At 37.3% G+C, this 19,228-nt stretch overlaps 5 protein-coding genes across 9 annotated transcripts; 3 read left to right on the top strand and 2 right to left on the bottom strand.

The window, feature by feature from the left end:
* Positions 1-810: 810 nt before the first annotated feature.
* Positions 811-4,339, bottom strand: LOC111466579 (protein NRT1/ PTR FAMILY 7.1). 2 transcript variants are annotated; one of them, XM_023111309.1, is made up of 6 exons: positions 3,857-4,339; positions 3,560-3,758; positions 2,599-2,816; positions 1,931-2,490; positions 993-1,803; positions 811-959 (listed from the first exon to the last, which is right to left on the bottom strand). In XM_023111309.1, the coding sequence occupies exons 1-6, from the start codon at positions 3,884-3,886 to the stop codon at positions 915-917; spliced, it is 1,863 nt and encodes a 620-aa protein (XP_022967077.1). In that variant the 5' UTR covers positions 3,887-4,339; the 3' UTR covers positions 811-914. The 2 variants fall into 2 exon arrangements, with proteins under 2 accessions (XP_022967077.1, XP_022967068.1); XM_023111300.1 differs by having other exon boundaries at positions 811-1,803; positions 3,857-4,337.
* A 1,572-nt stretch (positions 4,340-5,911) lies between these two features.
* Positions 5,912-7,091, top strand: LOC111467136 (AP2/ERF and B3 domain-containing transcription factor At1g50680-like). The gene has a single exon (XM_023111916.1). The coding sequence runs from the start codon at positions 5,912-5,914 to the stop codon at positions 6,995-6,997; it is 1,086 nt and encodes a 361-aa protein (XP_022967684.1). The 3' UTR covers positions 6,998-7,091.
* A 452-nt stretch (positions 7,092-7,543) lies between these two features.
* On the top strand, positions 7,544-9,195 carry LOC111467804 (enoyl-[acyl-carrier-protein] reductase [NADH], chloroplastic-like). 2 transcript variants are annotated; one of them, XR_002714609.1, is made up of 3 exons: positions 7,544-8,350; positions 8,771-9,034; positions 9,110-9,195. XR_002714609.1 is itself a non-coding variant. In XM_023112879.1 (2 exons), exons 1-2 carry the CDS (start codon positions 8,131-8,133, stop codon positions 8,827-8,829), a joined length of 279 nt encoding a protein of 92 aa, XP_022968647.1. In that variant the 5' UTR covers positions 7,544-8,130; the 3' UTR covers positions 8,830-9,069. The 2 variants fall into 2 exon arrangements, 1 of the variants encoding a protein (XP_022968647.1); XM_023112879.1 differs by lacking the exon at positions 9,110-9,195 and having other exon boundaries at positions 8,771-9,069.
* Positions 9,196-9,679: 484 nt separating this feature from the next.
* Positions 9,680-12,487, bottom strand: LOC111467024 (non-structural maintenance of chromosomes element 4 homolog A). The gene is made up of 7 exons (XM_023111793.1): positions 12,079-12,487; positions 11,879-11,956; positions 11,409-11,661; positions 11,216-11,306; positions 10,661-10,877; positions 10,475-10,566; positions 9,680-10,263 (listed from the first exon to the last, which is right to left on the bottom strand). The coding sequence occupies exons 1-7, from the start codon at positions 12,305-12,307 to the stop codon at positions 10,006-10,008; spliced, it is 1,218 nt and encodes a 405-aa protein (XP_022967561.1). The 5' UTR covers positions 12,308-12,487; the 3' UTR covers positions 9,680-10,005.
* Positions 12,488-13,543: 1,056 nt separating this feature from the next.
* Positions 13,544-18,062, top strand: LOC111466929 (phosphatidylinositol N-acetylglucosaminyltransferase subunit A). Of its 3 annotated transcripts, XM_023111616.1 has the most exons (10): positions 13,544-13,731; positions 14,006-14,145; positions 15,010-15,582; positions 16,077-16,231; positions 16,362-16,452; positions 16,590-16,706; positions 16,812-16,915; positions 17,215-17,305; positions 17,398-17,522; positions 17,743-18,062. In XM_023111616.1, exons 2-9 carry the CDS (start codon positions 14,023-14,025, stop codon positions 17,497-17,499), a joined length of 1,356 nt encoding a protein of 451 aa, XP_022967384.1. In that variant the 5' UTR covers positions 13,544-13,731; positions 14,006-14,022; the 3' UTR covers positions 17,500-17,522; positions 17,743-18,062. The 3 variants fall into 3 exon arrangements, with proteins under 3 accessions (XP_022967384.1, XP_022967401.1, XP_022967393.1); XM_023111633.1 differs by lacking the exon at positions 13,544-13,731 and having other exon boundaries at positions 14,057-14,145; positions 15,045-15,582; XM_023111625.1 differs by lacking the exon at positions 13,544-13,731 and having other exon boundaries at positions 14,070-14,145; positions 14,995-15,582.
* Positions 18,063-19,228: the final 1,166 nt, after the last annotated feature.

The following is a 19,228-nucleotide window of genomic DNA, read 5'->3' as shown; positions in this document are numbered from 1 at the left end:
CCTATAAGGGCTAAAATGCCCCAAAATATACTAGTGAGATACGACTAGTTGTCAACTTCTTCATACACGACAGTTATGTAGTTGTTGTTGCCTTTTGCTTACTTTCCCATATAATTTCAAATTTTCAAATATGGCTAACTTCTTCATACCCGACAGTTATGTGCAGTAAGCAGTTGTTGTTGCCTTATGCTTACTTTCTCATATAATACCAATTTCAATTTTTCAAATCTGGCTTCTTTCGAAATATCCTTGCCTCCGTTTTCTAAAACTTTCTTCTTGAACCAAGGCCAGAGGAGCATACATTACCTTACTGTAGGTGACGCAAGAACGAATAGACTTAACTCACTCATTGCTGAGAAGTGAGTATCGCACACTCGCAAGTCCGCTACCATCAAAGTGCGATTGCGAAAAGTGCGTTCATTCCAATTTTTTTAAAAACACTTAAAAAAAGCGTAAGCAACTACCACAACTTTCATAGCATATAATCACTGTAAAAATAATTAAGAATGGATATTCAATCTAATTCTATCATTAATGCAAGACTCAACAATTGACCTACTTCCGACCACTATCTTTCTCTCAGGTAACCTCCACGATAATTTTTTTTTTTTTTTTTTTTTTTTGTGAAAATTTTTAAATGGTAAAAATATTAAAACTGTATAAATTTTTTTTTAAAAAAGTTGATATTTCTATTTCTATTTGTTAAACAAAAATAAGATCTAATAAATTGTATAATATTTCATAAAAATAAATTTTTTTAATAAATTACAAAAATTTAAAATAATATTCAACATAAATAGTCTACTACAGCTGCTTTACTTACAGTATTTTTATTTAACCTGGAATATTAAATCGACAAATCATCACAGTAATTAAAACAATTAATTAATCAAATTACTTCTTCCACTAACTAATTATACTCTACCAACAATCTCATCTTCTTCCTCCGGCTCCTTCCCTCCGCCGCGCACCAGGTTCGCCGGCTCCTTTGCCGGAGCGCTGTCGATCTGAATAGCTTTGTACGAATTCGCCTTATACACATACATCAGAAGATCAATCGCCGTTAAAGCCGCGATTAGGAAGTAAAATCTGTCCAAATGGCCGGAATTTAAGTCATCGGGAATCCACCCAGGGTTTTCCTCTTTCGTCGTAATCGCCATCACCGCGTTCACCAGCAAGATACTACCATAATTTCCGAGCGAAATCGACGCCATACACAATGAACTCGCTAAACTCTTGATTCCATCAGGCGATTGCGCGTTGAAGAACTCCAATTGGCCGACATACATGAAAACCTCAGAGCAACCTACAAGAACGTACTGAGGAACCTGCCAGAAGATACTCAGAGAACTCTGTTTCTCTCCTGGAATTACGTACTTCAGCCTCTTGGTCTCGGTTACGGCGGCGGCGATCATCGCGAGCATTGCGATTACGAGGCCGATCCCCATCCTTTGAAGCTCTGTCAGTCCCTTAGGTTTTCCGGTGAAACGGCCGGCGAGAGGAATGAGGACATGGCGGTATAGGCCGGTGCTGATGAGGACGCTGCAGATGTCGAAGGCGGACATGCTTGCGGCCGGAATGCGGAATCCGTTGGCGACGGTGGAGTTCATTACGTCGCCCTGTTCGACAAACAGAGAGGCCATTTGAGCGAAGACGACGGAGTACATGATGGTGCAGAACCAAATCGGGAGCATTCTGATTAGGCATTTGGCTTCTTCGACCTGCGTTACTGTGCATAAACTCCATGGATTCTTCAATTCCNTTGTGTCGTCCTCTGTAACCGTCGCCGCCTTGTCCAAAAACCTGTAGGTGATTTAGGTTACATGAAATCCATTTTCAGCAAGATCAAGACACAAATAGAGGATTTAGGTTACATGAAATCCATTTTTCAGCAAGATCCAGGCACAAATTGAGGATTTGGAAATCGTACCTGCAGCCATTGCTATGAAGAATCTTCCGGCTGCCTTTAATGGCAGAAACAGGGCCATCGACCTCAAACAGCCCATCTCCACTCGCCGGCGGCACTTTCCACTTCTTAGCCGCCGCCATAAACACCTGCGCGACCCGGGACAGAGGGTTCCCACACGCCTTCACATACCGATACCGTTTGGTCCCAAGCAAGTACAAAACCAGCGCCAGCACCGCCGAGCCAAGGGACACCAAAAACCCTAGCGTCCAGTGGCCGGAGTCCTCAAAGTAAACGAGAATGGTATTGGAGAACAGGGAGCCGAAATTGAGAGCGAAGTAGAAATAGGAGAAGAAGGTCGGCTTCGCGTTGGCCTCTTTCTTGTTGGATTCGTCGAACTGGTCGGCGCCGAAGGTGGCGAGCGTCGGCTGGTGGCCGCCATAGCCCAAGGCAATGAGGTAGATGGAGAGGTAGAAGATTGTCACACCTTTGATGGATGATGGCACACAGTCTAGTACCTCGTTGCCACACCCGGTCGGGTTTAGGAGGAATAGGTTCGTGGTTAGGGATAGTAGCCCCAAACCCTATATTTTGGGCACGTAACTAAATCGTCACTTTCACGATTTTCACAACGCTTTGATACTAAATGAACGCTTCGATACTAAATGAAAATAACAACGAAATTAACTTACCATTACGAAAATGAGTTGAAAGATGGCACAAGTGACATATCGGCCCCAATAGGAGTCGCTAAGAAATGCCCCAATGAGGGAGCAAAGGTAGACAGTGCCAGTCCATTTGCTAACGCCGTTAGCTGCAGTGGCACTCTCTTGGTTAAGAACTCTTGTTAAGAACAACACCAAGTTCACTGAAACGCCGAAGAAAGCTAGGGTTGCGAGTGCTTGGTTAACTGTTTCAATATATATACCAAATGAATCTTGAATGCATCTATTTATATTCGTACCATATGAGCTAAAATTTCAATATATATACCAAATGAATCTTCAATGCATTTATTTATATTAGTACCATATGAGCTAAGATCTGGTTTGATAATAATTAAACCTAAGAATACAACTCTTGTAGACTATAAATACAACTCTCGTGGACTATAAATACAACTCTAAATTGGCTAAGGGTACGGGTCATAATTATTACGGAGAACCCGCATGGCCCAATGATCTTTTATATATTTCCAGTAGTAATTCTAGGTACTATTGCATGTAACGTGGGTTTAGCGGTTCTAGGACCATCAATGATTGGTGAACCCGCAAATCCATTTGCAACTCCTTTGGAAATATTGCCGGAATGGTATTTCTTTCCCGTATTTCAAATCCTTCGTACAGTGCCAAATAAGTTATTTGGTGGGTTTTCAACGATCTTACGAAACAGTAAGATCTCAACCCGGGTTTTCAACGATCTTACGAAACAGTAAGATCTCAACTCGGGTTTTTCAACGATCTTACGAAACAGTAAGATCTCAACTCGAGTTTTTCAACGATCTTACGAAACAGTAAGATCTCAACTCGGGTTTTCAACTCTCAACTCAGGTTTTCAACGATCTTACAAAATAGACATCTTTTTAATCCATATTAAACCGGGGTTGGAATAAATAATTAAATTTATAGAAAACAGAAAATTAAAAAAGATGACCTAATAATAGAGTTGCAAGTTTCCATCCTCCAATGTTCTTTGAAACAGTGGGTCTCTCCCCATACACAGAAACAGCTATTGGCTCTTCATTTGGGTCATTTTGGTCCCTGTTTTCATTGACACCTTCTGCTTCATTTGGGTCATTTTGGTCATTTTGGTGACTGTTTTCATTGGCACCTTCTGCTGCTTCTTCAGCAATCTACAAATTCCATTAATAAGTCAAATTATTCAAAATAATAATAATAATAATAATAACAAATTATAATACGTCTAGTAATTATTTTTTAAAATTCTAACCTTCACGGTAATTTCCTCCTGAGAATCCATTTTAAACTCTGCAAAACAAAATAAAAGGCGTAGACCTTTTTGCGAAACTTGATAAGGGCAAGAGTGACTTGTTCGGGAATGGTAATGAGAGACGACAACGACTCAGGGGATGGGGAAGATGATCGGACACGAAAAAGAGGTGACCGAGATTGAGAAATCAGGCGTGGATGATCGAAGTCGGCCCCAAAACTAAAACCTTTTGTCATTTATGGTAAAGGAATATGATTGTGTTGAATCAAACTGATCAATAATGGAAGCTTAGGTCTCCAATGGATTTGAGCTCTAATGGCTGATTTTCTTTTTTTTAAAAAAAAAACTGGAGAGAGAAAGAGAGATTGTGTTGAGAGAGAAAGGGAGTGAATTAGACATATTTATAGGTTGAAATATGGCCGTTGATGAGATCCAAATTAATAGGAAATTCATTGCTTACAAATTTCCTCGTTTTCTGCACATTCATTCGACTTGGTTTTTTTTTTTTTTAATTACAGCAAAAAAATAGACCATAAATTTTACGTGGTAATAACAATAGTAATAATTTATAAATATATATTTTAAAGTTTTGCTTTTACTTTGTCTTCATAATATGCAATAAACTATTACTATTTTTTTTTTTAAATAAGTTTAAACATTGATTGTAAAATCTATTATTTTTTTTTCTGCTTTCAAAAGTTTCAACATAACTATATTAGATGAACACAACTTTTCTCAATGATATGATAGTCCACTTTGAGCATAAGCTCTCATGACTTTGTTTTGGTCTTCTCCAAAAGAACTCATTTCAATAATGAAGATAGTATAACTTAATTATAAACCCATAATCATTTCCTAAATTTGCCAGGATTTTCATCCAACACCTACTCTCGAACAAACTACGTCTCCCTTAATCTAGACTCAACTCCTTTTCTCCAACACCTCTCCTCTCAAACAAACTACGTCTCCCTTAATCGAGACTCAACTCCTTTTCTCCAACACCTCTCCTCTCGAACAAACTACGTCTCCCTTAATCGAGGCTCAACTCCTTTTTTCCAACACTTTTCCTCTCGAACAAACTACGTCTCCCTTAATCGAGGCTCAACTCCTTTTCTCCAACACCTCTCCTCTCGAACAAACTACGTCTCCCTTAATCGAGGCTCAACTCCTTTTCTCCAACACCTCTCCTCTCGAACAAACTACGTCTCCCTTAATCGAGGCTCAACTCCTTTTCTCAAACACCTCTCGAACAAACTACGTCTCCTCTTAATCGAGGCTCAACTCCTTTTCTTTTGGAGTCTTCGAACAAAGCACACTAGTACACCCTATGTTCAATATTTTAGTCAATACTTTTGTTTGGTATTTGAGGATTCTATTGATATTACTAAATTTAGGGCATAACTCTAATAACATGTTAGAATAATAATCTTCGGAGAAAGACAAATATAATTTATCCTCTAAAATTGAACAAAAATCTCTAATCCCATAATACTTGTAATAATTCAATGATCGCCCGCCCACCTAATCGAGCCCTAATCGAGCGAGAAAGTCAAATATAATCATCTTTTATAAAATTGAACACGAATCCCTTATAACTACCCCAAAATTATGATTTAACCAAAAAAAACATAGAGAGTTTGCAAACAAGAAATATATATATGATTGGATAATTTCTTATAGTTATAGGCAGATGAACAGCAACTAACACATTTACATGCTAAATAAAGAGAAATTTTGAGAAGAAACCTGAGATGAAAAAAGAAAAGTGTTATTAATCTCAACTCCATTTGCTAGTGTTGTTTCAAATGTAGTTTAATTTGTTTCAAAAGTAACCAAATCTTGTTTAGTTTCTGAAAACTTTCCACCTTCCAAAATCCCAAAACACCCATCAATTTGAACCTTTTTTCAACTGAAACAAAGAACAAAAAAATTATAGCACCATTGACAACTTGTTTTACCTCTCCCCTGCAACTGTAACTTAACTTCAACCATGGCTTCTTCTTCCTCTTCTTTAATCCCACTTTACCTCCCCACCATTTCCCAATCTCATCCACCATGGAAGACGAAGCATCCTCCACCTTCATTTCCTTCACTAAGTCCCCTCTCCTCATAGATGAAGTTTCAGATTCTAATTTCTCAGATTATGCCATACCTGATGCCAAGCGGATGAGATTAGACCATGATCTTAATGATGTAGCCACCGTCGAGAAATTTAAAGGCGTCGTGCCGCAACAGAATGGCCGTTGGGGAGCGCAGATCTATGCGAACCACCAGAGGATCTGGCTCGGTACCTTCAAATCGGAGAAAGACGCTGCCATGGCTTATGATAGTGCCGCTATCAAGCTTCGCACCAGAGACTCTCACCGGAATTTCCCATGGACTCGCCTATCAATCGAGGAGCCGAAATTTCAAAGCAAATTCTCCATTGACGCCGTTCTCAGCATGATCAAAGACGGATCGTATTCCTCGAAATTTTCCGCCTACTTACGAACGAAGTCTCAAATTTGCGACTCGAATATACAGAACCTCCAAACTAGTGAAAATGGCGACCGCGATGGCCATTTCTCTTGCAGCCATCTATTCCAGAAGGAATTAACACCGAGCGACGTCGGAAAGCTCAATCGACTCGTAATCCCGAAAAAATACGCAGTGAAACATTTTCCGTACATTAGCGAGAGCGCAGAGGAGAATAGCGACGATATCGAAATCGTCTTCTACGATACATCAATGAAGACATGGAAGTTCCGATACTGTTACTGGAGGAGCAGCCAAAGCTTCGTCTTCACCAGAGGCTGGAATCGATTCGTGAAAGAGAAAAAGCTGAAGGCGAATGACATCATCACGTTTTACACATACGAAAGCTGCGAAAGAGACAAAAATGGCGGAACATTGATTTTCATTGACGTAATCTACAAGAAACCGGAAGATGACCAGAGCGAGAGTAGTTGCTTAGCGGCGGAGAGAGAGAGTATTAAGCACGAACAATTGCAGAGAGAATTAGGGCTTGATCGGGAGGACTGTGAGGGGAAGAAGAAGAAGAAGGAGGAAGAGGAGGAGATTTTAAAGCGTGAAAAATTAAACCCTAGTAGCCAAAATGTTGGGCAAAAGCGAATTAGGTTATTTGGAGTGCATATTGATTAAATGGAATTAGGGTTCAAATTAGGGTTTTAAAGATTTGAATCAATCTCGGTTCAATTTTCTTTTTGGGTATCTAATTTCAAAAGGGTCGAGAAGGGAATCGGAGGATGTGTTTGTGGATGAGATTCATAAAAGTATATATATTTTCTTAACCACTGTTGTCTATGATATGTCCTAAATTTTGTTAACTCGATACTGATTTAAGTCTTACACGAAATGGATTGGTGTGCTCGAGAGAGATGTTGTTCGGTCAAACAAGCGTGATCGATCCTGGTTATTCCACGATGTGATCTATGGTTGAGTTTTTATTGAGACAAATAATGTGCTCGGGAGGAAGAAGTTGACTTGGATGAAAGTCTCGAGAATCCTTTGGTTAAGAACATAATTGTTAGAAATTTAAACAAAGTCTCATATCAAAATTTCTCCGACAACATCTTCATCATTTTGAATCGAGCGAAATAAATAGGATAAAAAGAAAAACAAAATTCATTTAAGATTCCAAAATGTTTGGAAGATTCCCACAATATTGGAATAACATCCTATTCAAAAACAGCCGACTTACCAACAATGGCTTCCCAACTGTTCAATTAATTCTCTCTCTCTCATTCATGAATTCACAAATTCATTATCCGCCGTCTTCTTTAACAACCCTTATCGGCGTTCTCCAACCTTTTTCTTCATCTTTTTCATGGACACTTCTTCACCACTCTTCAAAACCCAATCAATTTCTTCTCCTCCTCTTCGCGTTTCATTCAAGGCCCGCTTGATCTTGTTGCAGTATCCATTGCCGCGCTCTATCCGTCGCCAAGATATGTAAGAAATTAACGTTTTGCTGCTTCTCTCTATCTCTTCTGACTTGGATTTGAGATGTTTCTGCAAATTTCTGAATGTCTTAATCTAATTGAATCATGAATCCCCTTCAATGTTTTCGGAGTCTGCAATCTTTTGTCCTGGTGAATTTCTTGCCCTCTAAGTGTTTGTGAAAATGTCTGTGTGGTGAAACTGTGTGTTTCTTACGCTTTGTTCTGTGTACTCTTCTCTGAGTTTCCAAGAGATTCAATTCTTTGTTTGATCATCTACAGAGTTATGGATTTTGTTTGAAATTTTTAATTGTATAGATAGCCATCTTGTATAAGATGTCGACAACCGGAGCCTATAATATTCCGATGTGCACACTGAGAAACAGCAAGCTCTCTTCTGCTAAACTTAAAAATGTCTACAATGTCTCCGCTTTGAAACACTTTCAGCTGAATTCCACCACTTTATCTTCTACAAGAACTGGGAAGATTGCAACTAGTGCTATGTCTGGATCTAATGAACACCAACCAGTCTCTGGGTTGCCGATTGATTTAAAAGGTTGTCCCCTCAGTTTTCTAAATTTTATTCTATCAATACGCATTTGTTTCTTAGCCGATCGTACTCACACACCCACAAATAGAAATGAAAGAGACACAAAGATTTACGTAGTTAAAAAAAAAAAATTCCCTTATGGCATTAATGTCATACATGAAGCAAGATAATTCATGTATCAATATGGAAGATAAACCAAATAAATGAGAGTTATGAATTGAATAAATGTCAATACATGCATAAGAGATACTTAAACTTATTTTTCATGACAACATCTCTTATACTTATTTTTCATGACAACTTTTCATGACAACTTACAACACTGTGTCTGGATATAAACATATTGATTTAAGAGGTTGCCCCCTCTGTTTTCTAGTTGTATAATTCTCAAAATCAGTTCAGCAAATTTTTGGGTTTTCTGTTCAGGTAAGCGGGCATTCATTGCTGGTGTAGCGCTGATGACAATGGTTATGGTTGGGCAATAGCAAAATCTCTTGCTGCTGCCGGAGCTGAAATTATTGTTGGTACGTGGGTGCGTGTAAGTATAATCCCATAGAAATTTCATCTTTATGTTTGAATTATTTTATTGAACCCTATAAAATTTGGTCACTAAGAGCTTAGAGTCATCTTTACTAGGCTTTAAACATCTTTGAAACCAACTTGCAACGTGGGAATCGATAAATCTCGATCGTAAGCCTATCTAACCATATGAAACTCATTTTACCTGGGATAGTAGTTTCTGCCACTGAAAATTTGATGTTTCAGATTGCAAGATGGATTCGTTATTGGAGATCGCAAAAATATATCCCTTGGATGCAGATTTTGACAATCCTTAGGATGTTCCTAAAAATGTAAGTCGAACCTCCACCATGGTTATAATACTGTCCACTTTGAGCATAAGCTCTGATGACTTTACTTTTGGTTTTTCCAAAAGGCCTCGTATCAATGGAGATTATTTCCTTACTTATAAACTCATGATCAACTTCTTAATTAGCCGATGTGAGACTCCTCTCCCAACAATCCTCCTCTCGAACAAAGTACACCATAAAGCCTCCCCTGAGACCTAATGGAGCTCTCAAACAAGCTCCCCTTAATCGAGATTCAACTCCTCTAAAGACTTCGAACAAAGCACACCTTTGTTCGACACTTGAGTCACTTTTGACTACACTTTCGAAGCTCACAACTTTTTTGTTTTACATTTGAGAATTTTATTGACATAGCTAAGTTAAGTCTTCTACAAAATCTTTACTCATTTCTTCCTGTTTTTTCTCCATAATTTCCAAGAACTTCATTTCATTTCTTTTCTATTTTGAGGATTTGGTTCAAACTTCAAACTGATAATAAATGGGGCAAACATGCTTATAATTAGAAGTCAATATATTTTGAATCTTGCAGAACTACAAACAAAATGACCCAGACCCTACTTTGGGCTACCATTCATTGAATTAACGTAATTAGGAACTCTACCTTTACAGAATACTTGGAGCTTGATCTAAGCTACCCACAAACATCATAACTTCTGTTAGAGAACTTATATTTGCCAATCATTTTCTCCTAGAACCTAATGACATATTCACAGGGCAGCCGTTAAATATACAACCAACAGAACAAAAACCGGAAAGAAGAACTCACATCCGGCAGTTATCAGAGTTTTAATTTTCCTAACCTTGACTAAGCTTTTTCTTGCACCTCAACATTGCAGTTGGTCCTGAATGAGCGCCATCATTATCAGGGGAATCCTCAACAACAGATTGCATAACTAAACCTCGATTTCTTGACAGCTTTCGAATTGGCGTGGTAGGCAATGCCGCTGATTCAGAATCGTCCGTGGCTGCTTCTGCTTGGGGCATTGGTGCTGTATTTAGAAAGTTCCTGTGGGGCATCAACTCCTCTCCAACTGGAACTATATCCATCATCAACTGCAATTACATTTCACATGTGTTCCTCAATTGAAGCCAAGGATCTAAATAATAAACAGCATTTGATATATATTATGAGCCTCTATCCAACATTATATACAAGTCTAATCATAGTACACAGCTGCAAAATACTTTTCTTAATATTTGAACTCTGTTACATGACACTGGGAAATGTAAAGTTAGTATCATAGCAATGAATGCTTCTCTGTACCTTCCAATCCTTAAAATCGAATCTGAATACAAAGTGACTATAATTAACTTCGTGTGACATAATGGCACTATGGGCCGGGGCATTCTTCGGAGCTGAAAATATTGACAGAAAATGTAAGTATAATGCAAAGAACACAATGTTTTAAAAGAAAAGTGCAAAAAGTTAAGTCTGTAGATGGTTACTCACATACAAAATGAGAACCATTTTTATCAATAGTTATCTCGGCCCGACCATCCTTGACCAGAAAGGAGAGAGCAAATAAGTTCTCTACTGTCTGTGCAAAAGAGTTTCTATTCAATATCAAATGTTCAAGTCTAACGGTTTTATTCCTCCTCAAAATTCCAAACATGATGCTCATGTTCTTATCTGTATCCGTTTTTTCTTCAGATCCATCTTCATCAACCTGCACGTATGAATTGAGATAAACATCAACGGGACAAAAGAATATCAAATGCATGAAAAACAAACATAAATGCAACCTATTTTACAAACCATTTGACCAAACAGAAAAAAGTTAATAAGTATGTGCAAAGAACATCAAGCAGGAAAGCTAGAGTGACTATAAACAAGCTTCGTAAGGTTCAGCTAAAACATTAACGAGTTCAATTATATATGTCCTACCAGAAAAGAAATATCTGTACTTTCAGTAAAATTGGACACTCGACCATCATCTAAAACCTGTTTACACTAATCTACAAGGTGCTTAAAAATTTGACTGTAGTATTAAAGCTAAAGTCTAACCTCTGCAGGTCTCGAACTTTCAGTAGGCCTTGAACGTTTCCGGGCAATATTAGTCTTTCGCTGCTTCAACTGAGTGCTCATAGGTCCAAGCCTTGAAAAACACACGAGAAAGAAGTTATATACTCGGTAAAAACATCCATAGAAGCCACTTTAGCATTAAGTTTGAGAGAAAAAAGGAATCTAAGAGTCTCACATGGTGCGGCATCCATGGCCATTCATGAAAATAGACGAAACGCTTAATCCGATATCTTTCCAACTGATAGAAATCGGATCGTTTTCTTCGGATGTTATACCGCCTTCAATGTCAGCAAATTCTTTGAGCAGACAGCTCACAAAATCTGATGGAGTAACACCTTCATTTGACTGCGACTTAATAGAGGTCACCAAGGAGTTTGCAATATCTTGCAAGGCTTCTGCATCTGCAACTTGTTCCCTTGGCTTCTGAACTGAAACCCAGATGGAAACACAACCATATCACATGAATAACAATATCAAAACTCGAAGTTCAAGTCACATTCAAACTTATATGACTATAAGAATGCAAGGGGAAAATGCAACAGCGGAAAGTGGCAATGCTTGATTGTTTTCTTTTGATGAAAATTTTAAATCAAAGAGATAACAGTTCTTCAACGTAAACAAATTGAAAATAAACTATAGAAATACCTTGCTCGTGCAACTTTTCCACTTCATTGATGATAACATTGAACTTGTCCGAATCCTTCGTCAAATCCTCTCTCCTTTCTTAAAAAACAAGAAACCAAAAAAAAAAAAAAAAAAAAAAAAAAAAACCCGATTACCTACAAACACTAATGCAGAGATCCAGTAGGAATTTAAAAAAAGAAAAATGCAGAGATCCACCATACCACTAATCTCGTGAATGACCGCAAGATACCGAGACCGGAGAACCCGCCGCTTCGTCAAGCCTTGTTGACCCTCTTCTGCTTCAGCCATGTTGCCATCACCGATGTTCTCTTTCTCCCGAGCAACCCTCGCCCGCTTAACATCTCTTAAATTCGCAGCATCGACGGCGTCGCCGCCTTTACTCTGATTACTGCGGCTGCTAGCGGCGGGTTCGCGTTTGACAGGCCTCATAATCACGACTGTGCAATGGAAACCCTAATCCAAAATTAGGGTTTGAACGCAGGGCGAAGAATCGAGTAGTCAGAGACTTGTAGAGGACTTGGGAGAGCCGAGAATTGTGTTTTTGAATTTGGAGCGATAACAAAGAAGAGGAAAGGATGCATCTTTCCCCTTCCCGCTCCCTTCTTCACAATTTACCGTTCTTTAATTTAAGCAACCACATTTTGTTAATCTTAATTAATTAAATATTAAATTAATAAATACTCATCTTATTTATTTTTAAAAAATTATTAATAATATTTTAAATTTTTTTACAAAAAAAAAATTATTTTATTTATTTTATTTAGTTTTCATTTTCCCTGTTTAAAAAATACTCCTCAATAATAATTTTTTAAAAAATTTTTAAGATATTTAAAGTGAAAAGGTCAAAATTTTAATAATTTTCATAAAAAATTAATAGCAAGTTTTTTTTAGAATAATTTAAAAATTTTAAGAATATTTGTTAGACGAAAATATATATATAGTTTAATAGTATATATATTTTTATTAATTTAACATTAATAAAAATACATTTTAACTATATAGAACTGACAATCGCACTCTACGACATTGGTACATCGATCGTGTGACATTTGTTCTAACATGGCGAACAAATTTGCAGATAGTTCGAACGTATGATCAATACGTAATTCATGTTTGACATAAAGTATTTTATAAGACGTGGTGATGAGATGCATTGGAAATAGTTGGAAAGAAAGTAATGTTATCAGCTGAAAATGAATAATCAACGACCATAATTTTGATAGCATATAAATCGGGTTTGAAGAATTGACGATTGGTCACATCATTTATAGTACATTTAGGGGCATTTTATTAACCCTAGTACTTTTTTAGAACCAAGCCCTTGAAGACATAATAACTAGTTCGTTAAGAATTTTGTTGATGTCGTTCGATACAACTTGTCGAGCCCAATCAAAAAAGATGGAGCTCAGTATAGCCACAGTCCGACTTTCATTGTTGCAACCTTCGCATTTTATACTGAGATCCCAAGTCTCCAAGTGAGCCCTCTTGGACACTCGCGACCTTAACTTTTTAGAGAATCCCGCTGGTGTGTCGTGGAATTTTTAGCTTGACAATCCATCAAATGAGTCTTTTATGCTTCTAGTTTGGAGTGCGTAGACATGAATTTGGTAAACAATCGTACCAAATATTCGACAATATAGGAGGCAATAATAATAAATATATTTTATTCAATGTAAAAATCATTTGCATTGATTCAGTATTTCGCCTTTCTCTTCAATTTACAGGGACAGATCCAAGTATTCATCTGAAGCTCCTTCCATGGATTCCCATCATTCTTGCTCAAAAACATTCTAGGCACAGTTATTCATTCATTCCTATGTAAATCCGTTTCTAGGTATCTCCATCCCCGAGAGGTAATTCTTTATTTGTTCATTTCACACACTCGCCTATTCCTTCTGCAAATCTCTTATTGATGCTTAGCGATGGAGCGTTTGATTTAGTTCGTTTTTGTTCAATTCATCGCGGGTTTACTTGTATTCAATATCACGCGCTCTCGATTGTTAGCTCACAAGTAGGCGTCTCGATTTTAGTAAATGAAGCATATTTTCTATCTGAATTACTTGTACAGCTATGTTGTTAATTGCGTTTCTTGTTGGGTTTGGATCACATTGTGTTGTTGATTGGCAGGTGTTTGAAGGAATTTTATGATGGGGGATCAAAGAAGTCACAGAATTCTGATGGTCTCTGATTTTTTTTATCCCAACTTTGGCGGTGTGGAAAGTCACATTTATTATCTCTCACAATGTCTGTTGAAACTCGGTCACAAGGTTAGGAGATAAACACTGCAATGTATTTTCTGCGATTTTGTTGTTGAATCAAAATGTATTGAAGTTTCATTTCAGAATTTCTTTGGAATTTCATTTGAGAATGAACAGATTTTTTTTCCTTTTCTTTTCCCTCACCGCTTGCACTTGAGGAAGCATGTTCTTGACATGTGGTTTGGACTTTGGAATATCTAGTTCTTTAGAGTTTCTGGAACATTGGAAATGCCAAGGACATCTTTAGGGGATGTCAAGACATATGAAGGGATGAGAAGGGATGCATGTTAATGCAAGCTCAAAGATTACATCGAAGTATGAATGAATAAACAGATTATATGTAAGCTAACCTTATGAACTTAGCAAAAAAAAAACCAAAATATACCCAGAAAACTTAATCATCTGTTCAAACAGAAAATATAACTCAGAATTTGGTCTTTTTGTGTTTTGACTATTATTTTGTCTAGAGTTTATATCTCAAGAAAAATATTATCTATATTTTGATGTGTAAATTTTTTGTTTAAGCTGAAATGTTACATATCATCTAGTTCATTATTTTCAAAAGCACTTAATGCGTCAAAGTATACAATTATGTGTTTAAAGATATGTTTTAGTGAGCATGGTCCTTGATTAAATGTAAGATTAAATTTTGCTGAATGCAATTTCAATTAAAACACTATAAATTTATGGAATGTCTACGCACTCCTCAATTAAATAATGTGAAAAATCATAAAAAATGTTCACTATTTTGGTTCCAAGTCTCAGAGTTCCTTTACCTAGCTTTTTGTATACTTAGTAAGCCCTTTTGATTTGATATCCATGTAAGTTTAGACTATTGTAAATTGTAAAAACTTTTAGAAAATAATTTTCTAGGTTGTGGTGATGACTCATGCTTATGGAAACCGTAGTGGTGTGAGATACATGACAGGAGGCCTAAAAGTGTATTATGTACCGTGGAAACCGTTTGTGATGCAAAATACATTGCCAACTTTCTACGGGACCCTTCCAATAGTCAGGACAATCTTGATTCGAGAAAAAATTACATTAGTGCATGGACACCAGGCCTTTTCAACTCTCTGTCACGAAGCTTTGATGCATGCAAGAACCATGGGATACAAGGTTGTATTTACTGATCATTCACTCTATGGTTTTGCTGATGTGGGAAGCATCCACATGAACAAAGTATTGCAATTTACTTTAGCAGATGTTACTGAGGCTATATGTGTTTCACATACTAGTAAGGAGAACACAGTTCTACGATCAGGTTTGCCACCAGAAAGAGTTTTTGTAGTACCTAATGCTGTCGATACTGCTATGTTTAAGCCTGCTTTGAACCGTCTCAGTACAAGTGAGATTATCATTGTGGTTGTAAGTCGATTAGTTTATCGCAAAGGGGCAGATTTGCTTGTTGAAGTCATTCCCGAAGTCTGTCGCATGTTTGCTAATGTAAGTTTCATGTCAAACTAATGTCTATTTAAAGTGTTAACTTTTGCCATGCTTGTCATATGTGGTTGATTCACCTGAACTTATACTTGGCTATGAATGGCTGTTTCATTTGGTTTTCAAGTCTTGACTTCCTTGTTCAATGGTACTATGGTTTATTTGTTTTGCCATTTGTCAAGTTTTATTGTACTTCATGGGGACATTTAAGCATGATATTGATAGCTTACTTCGCACGAGGACACTTCAGCTTGGATGATCATATGATTTTGGTTAAGTCAAATTTTATATGCATCCTCAATTATTTTTTTTTAAAAAATTCTCTCAACTTAAAATTTCAAGTAAGATGGTGCATGATGAGTATAATTGAGTAGATGGCATTAATTAGTATGATCATCATGTTGTGGAGTAAGGATGGCATTTTCAAGTCATCAGTATGTTCCTCTGCAGAAAGAAGTAATTGGAGTATTTGATCCTTAGATTACATGTAATTTTCATAGGTGCGGTTCATTATTGGAGGAGATGGACCAAAACGTGTGCGGCTAGAAGAGATGAGGGAAAAGCATGGACTTCAAGATCGAGTTGAGATGTTGGGAGCTGTTCCACATGCTCGAGTTCGATCAGTCCTTATATCTGGCCATATATTTCTAAATAGGTTGCCATTTCTTGAGTTTATACTTGAAGTACATATTTTATTGTAGAGCTTTAAACTAAATGTTTTCATTCTTTTGAAAAAAATCTTTAATTTTAGCTCTCTGATGTTTCTATTGTTACCATTCTTGCAGTTCTTTAACGGAAGCTTTTTGCATAGCCATATTAGAGGCTGCTAGTTGTGGATTATTAACCGTTAGTACGCGTGTTGGAGGTGTGCCCGAGGTGGTCGAGAATAGAAATTCCTTTTTACCTCTTCTATTTTCATATTTCATATATAATATCATTTTGGTTCCTATACTTCGAGGTTCTCGAACTTTTTGGTTCATTTTATACTTTGTCTATTCATGTTCTATTGTTAGGTTCTACCAGATGACATGGTTGTACTCGCAGAACCAGATCCCGGTGATATGGTACAAGCTATTAAGAAGGCAATTACCATACTTCCTAAGATTGACCCACAAGAAATGCATAATCGTGTGAGTGCATTATTTGAAGGAAAGAAGAAGAAACGTTTCCCTATGAACATCTTGGAATATCTATATGTACTAATATTATTCTCTCATTCTAAAAAAAACTCTTAGATGAAGAAATTGTATGATTGGCATGATGTTGCAAGGAGGACAGTTATTGTATATGACTATGCCGTGAAAAGCTCGGATCAAAATCTTCTTGAACGACTCTCCAGGTATGCGATAATTCATATGTTTCAATGGGAACTCAAAGCTTTTATTGCATGAAAATTATATTATTATTTAACCAACTTCTAGCTTCAAACGACTAATTTTAGGGTTGGTTGAAAGTACAAGGGTTAAAATGGAACGAAACCTGAAGTACATGGTCAAAATAGTATTTGAACCAAATATTAACCCTCAATTAAGCTAGCCCGATGTCCAAAAACTTGAGTAATCTGATTTGTCCTTCGGTGCAACTTGCTGCCTGTAAAATAATATTGAGGGGTCGTTACAACTATTATCTATATTTCAGGTATCTCTCGTGTGGATCGTGGGCAGGAAAGCTTTTTTGTTTAGTGATGATCATCGACTTTTTGCTATGGTATCTTTTGAAACTGTGGCAGGTACTACCGTCGTGTTCCCTTTTCGTTTGATCGAAATATCTTCCAATAATTTTCATTTGTTTTGACTATCCTCCCTCCTACTCTTTTAATAGCCTGATGAGAACATTGAGGTGGTGCCCGATTTTACATTGACATGCAATCAGGATCAGGGGCCGATGCATGACACGGATGAAGAAAGAAAGGGCTTGAAATGACCATGGATAAACTGTTTATTTCGGTATGTGAGACTAGCATGTATGTTACCTACTAAAAAACTATATATGGATCTATGATTCCATATTATCTAGCTTCAATAAGATAAATGAAAGGCTGATCTTGGGTCGAAATCCTGGATGAATGAAATTTTAGATGGTCTACTCTTTCTTTCTTACAGTCTGATATTCAAATTTTCACTTTCACATTCTTTGTACTGAACGACTGATATATGACCAACGCAGGCGAAACTTATGAGGTTGAACTCCCCGTTCTCATTCGTGAACGGTTGAACAGAAACACATCTTCTTCCTTTTTTCCTTGGTTGTGGAAAACAAGGTATTCTTCGTGGTGGACAAGAGTTTCTCTCCCTTATGTGACTCTCACTCACTCTTCCATTTCCTTTTCATTCTCCATGTTAGAACCTCATATAGATCGATGATCATCTTGCCACTTGATACTCAAAAGTCAATAGAATGCATGTAAGATTAGTTAGTGACTCTGACTCTATTCCAGATGTTTTTCTGTGTTGTTGGGGCCTTGATGGATCATCTTGTGATCATCTTGCCACTTGATACTCAAAAGTCAATAGAATGTATGTAAGATTAGTTAGTGACTCTGACTCTATTCCAGATGTTTATCTGTGTTGTTGGGGCCTTGATGGATCATCTTGTGATCATCTTGCCACTTGATATTGGAGGTGATGGTGATGCTTCCACCTGCTGTGCTTCAAGATATGGGGGAGACCTTTTCTGGGTTTGTAGAAATAAATTGGAGAATTTTAAGAGAGCTTGAGAGCCCTTCAGTGGAGTTAGTTGTGGTTTATAATATTTCTCCTATTTTCAATCTCTTTGTTTTGTTCTTGTTTTGTTCCTTTGTAATGTTAGTATTACTTGGGAATCACCATGTTTTTTTGAAGTAGGGAAAAAAAAAAAAAGGATTATTCTCTAATTTGTGTTTAGTTTAGCAACCATGTAAATGATTTTAAGAAGTATATACCATCTCTTTTATCTCTTTTTAACTTTTTAATTATGTGTCTAATTAACTGTTGCTGAACTAAATAATTCTCTTGATTTTCAAGTATCTGTCTATGATCTTGAATTTATAAAAAAAAAAACTCATGAATCTATTGTATATTCGCCTCTAATCAAAATGCACAAATAAAGGTGTTCATTTGACTCGAAAATTTAATTCATTTGGACTATTTATGTAACGCTTCAGATCTACTACTAGTAGATGTTGTCCTTCTTGGACTTTTCCTTTTCAGGTTTCTCCACCCTTATAAATGGTGATTTGTTCTCCTTCCCAACCAATGTAGGATATCACAATCCACCTCCTTCGGGGCCTAGCGTCCTCGCTGACACTCTTTCCTTCCTCCAATCGATGTGGGACCGCCCCCAAATTCACTCTTTTTAGGGCCCAACGTCCTTACTGGCACACCGCCTCGTGTCTACTCTCCTTCGGGGAATAGTGAGAAGGCTGGCACATCGATCGGTCTCTAGCTCTGATACCATTTGTAACGGCCCAGATCCACCGCTAGTAGATGTGATGTCTCAAATTGGTTGGGGAGGAGGAACAAAGGAACAAACCACTATTTATAAAGGTGTAGAAACTTTTCCGTAGCAAACGCGTTTTAAAGCCTTGAGGGGAAGCCCGAAAGGGAAAGTCGAGGAAGAGGAACAAACCACTATTTATAAAGGGTCGAGGAAGAGGAACAAACCACTATTTATA

This window comes from Cucurbita maxima, unplaced genomic scaffold (assembly GCF_002738345.1).
Source record: "Cucurbita maxima cultivar Rimu unplaced genomic scaffold, Cmax_1.0 Cma_Scf00002, whole genome shotgun sequence".
Taxonomy (NCBI): Eukaryota; Viridiplantae; Streptophyta; class Magnoliopsida; order Cucurbitales; family Cucurbitaceae; genus Cucurbita; species Cucurbita maxima.
The sequence above is the reverse complement of the archived record's forward strand: the minus strand, read 5'-3'. Positions and strand labels throughout refer to the sequence as shown.

Excerpts from the sequence above, each read along its gene's own strand:
- LOC111467136 (XM_023111916.1), top strand. The coding sequence starts at position 5,912 with ATGGAAGACGAAGCATCCTCCACCTTCATTTCCTTCACTAAGTCCCCT.
- LOC111467804 (XM_023112879.1), top strand. The coding sequence starts at position 8,131 with ATGTCGACAACCGGAGCCTATAATATTCCGATGTGCACACTGAGAAAC. Across the intron at positions 8,351-8,770 it reads GTTGCCGATTGATTTAAAAG|GTAAGCGGGCATTCATTGCT; the intron begins GTTGTCCCCTCA and ends TTTTCTGTTCAG.
- LOC111467024 (XM_023111793.1), bottom strand. The coding sequence starts at position 12,307 with ATGAGGCCTGTCAAACGCGAACCCGCCGCTAGCAGCCGCAGTAATCAG. Across the intron at positions 11,957-12,078 it reads GGTCATTCACGAGATTAGTG|AAAGGAGAGAGGATTTGACG; the intron begins GTATGGTGGATC and ends TTGTTTTTTAAG. Across the intron at positions 10,264-10,474 it reads TCGATTTTAAGGATTGGAAG|TTGATGATGGATATAGTTCC; the intron begins GTACAGAGAAGC and ends ATGTAATTGCAG.
- LOC111466929 (XM_023111616.1), top strand. The coding sequence starts at position 14,023 with ATGATGGGGGATCAAAGAAGTCACAGAATTCTGATGGTCTCTGATTTT. Across the intron at positions 16,707-16,811 it reads CACAAGAAATGCATAATCGT|ATGAAGAAATTGTATGATTG; the intron begins GTGAGTGCATTA and ends AAAAACTCTTAG. Across the intron at positions 16,916-17,214 it reads CTTCTTGAACGACTCTCCAG|GTATCTCTCGTGTGGATCGT; the intron begins GTATGCGATAAT and ends TCTATATTTCAG.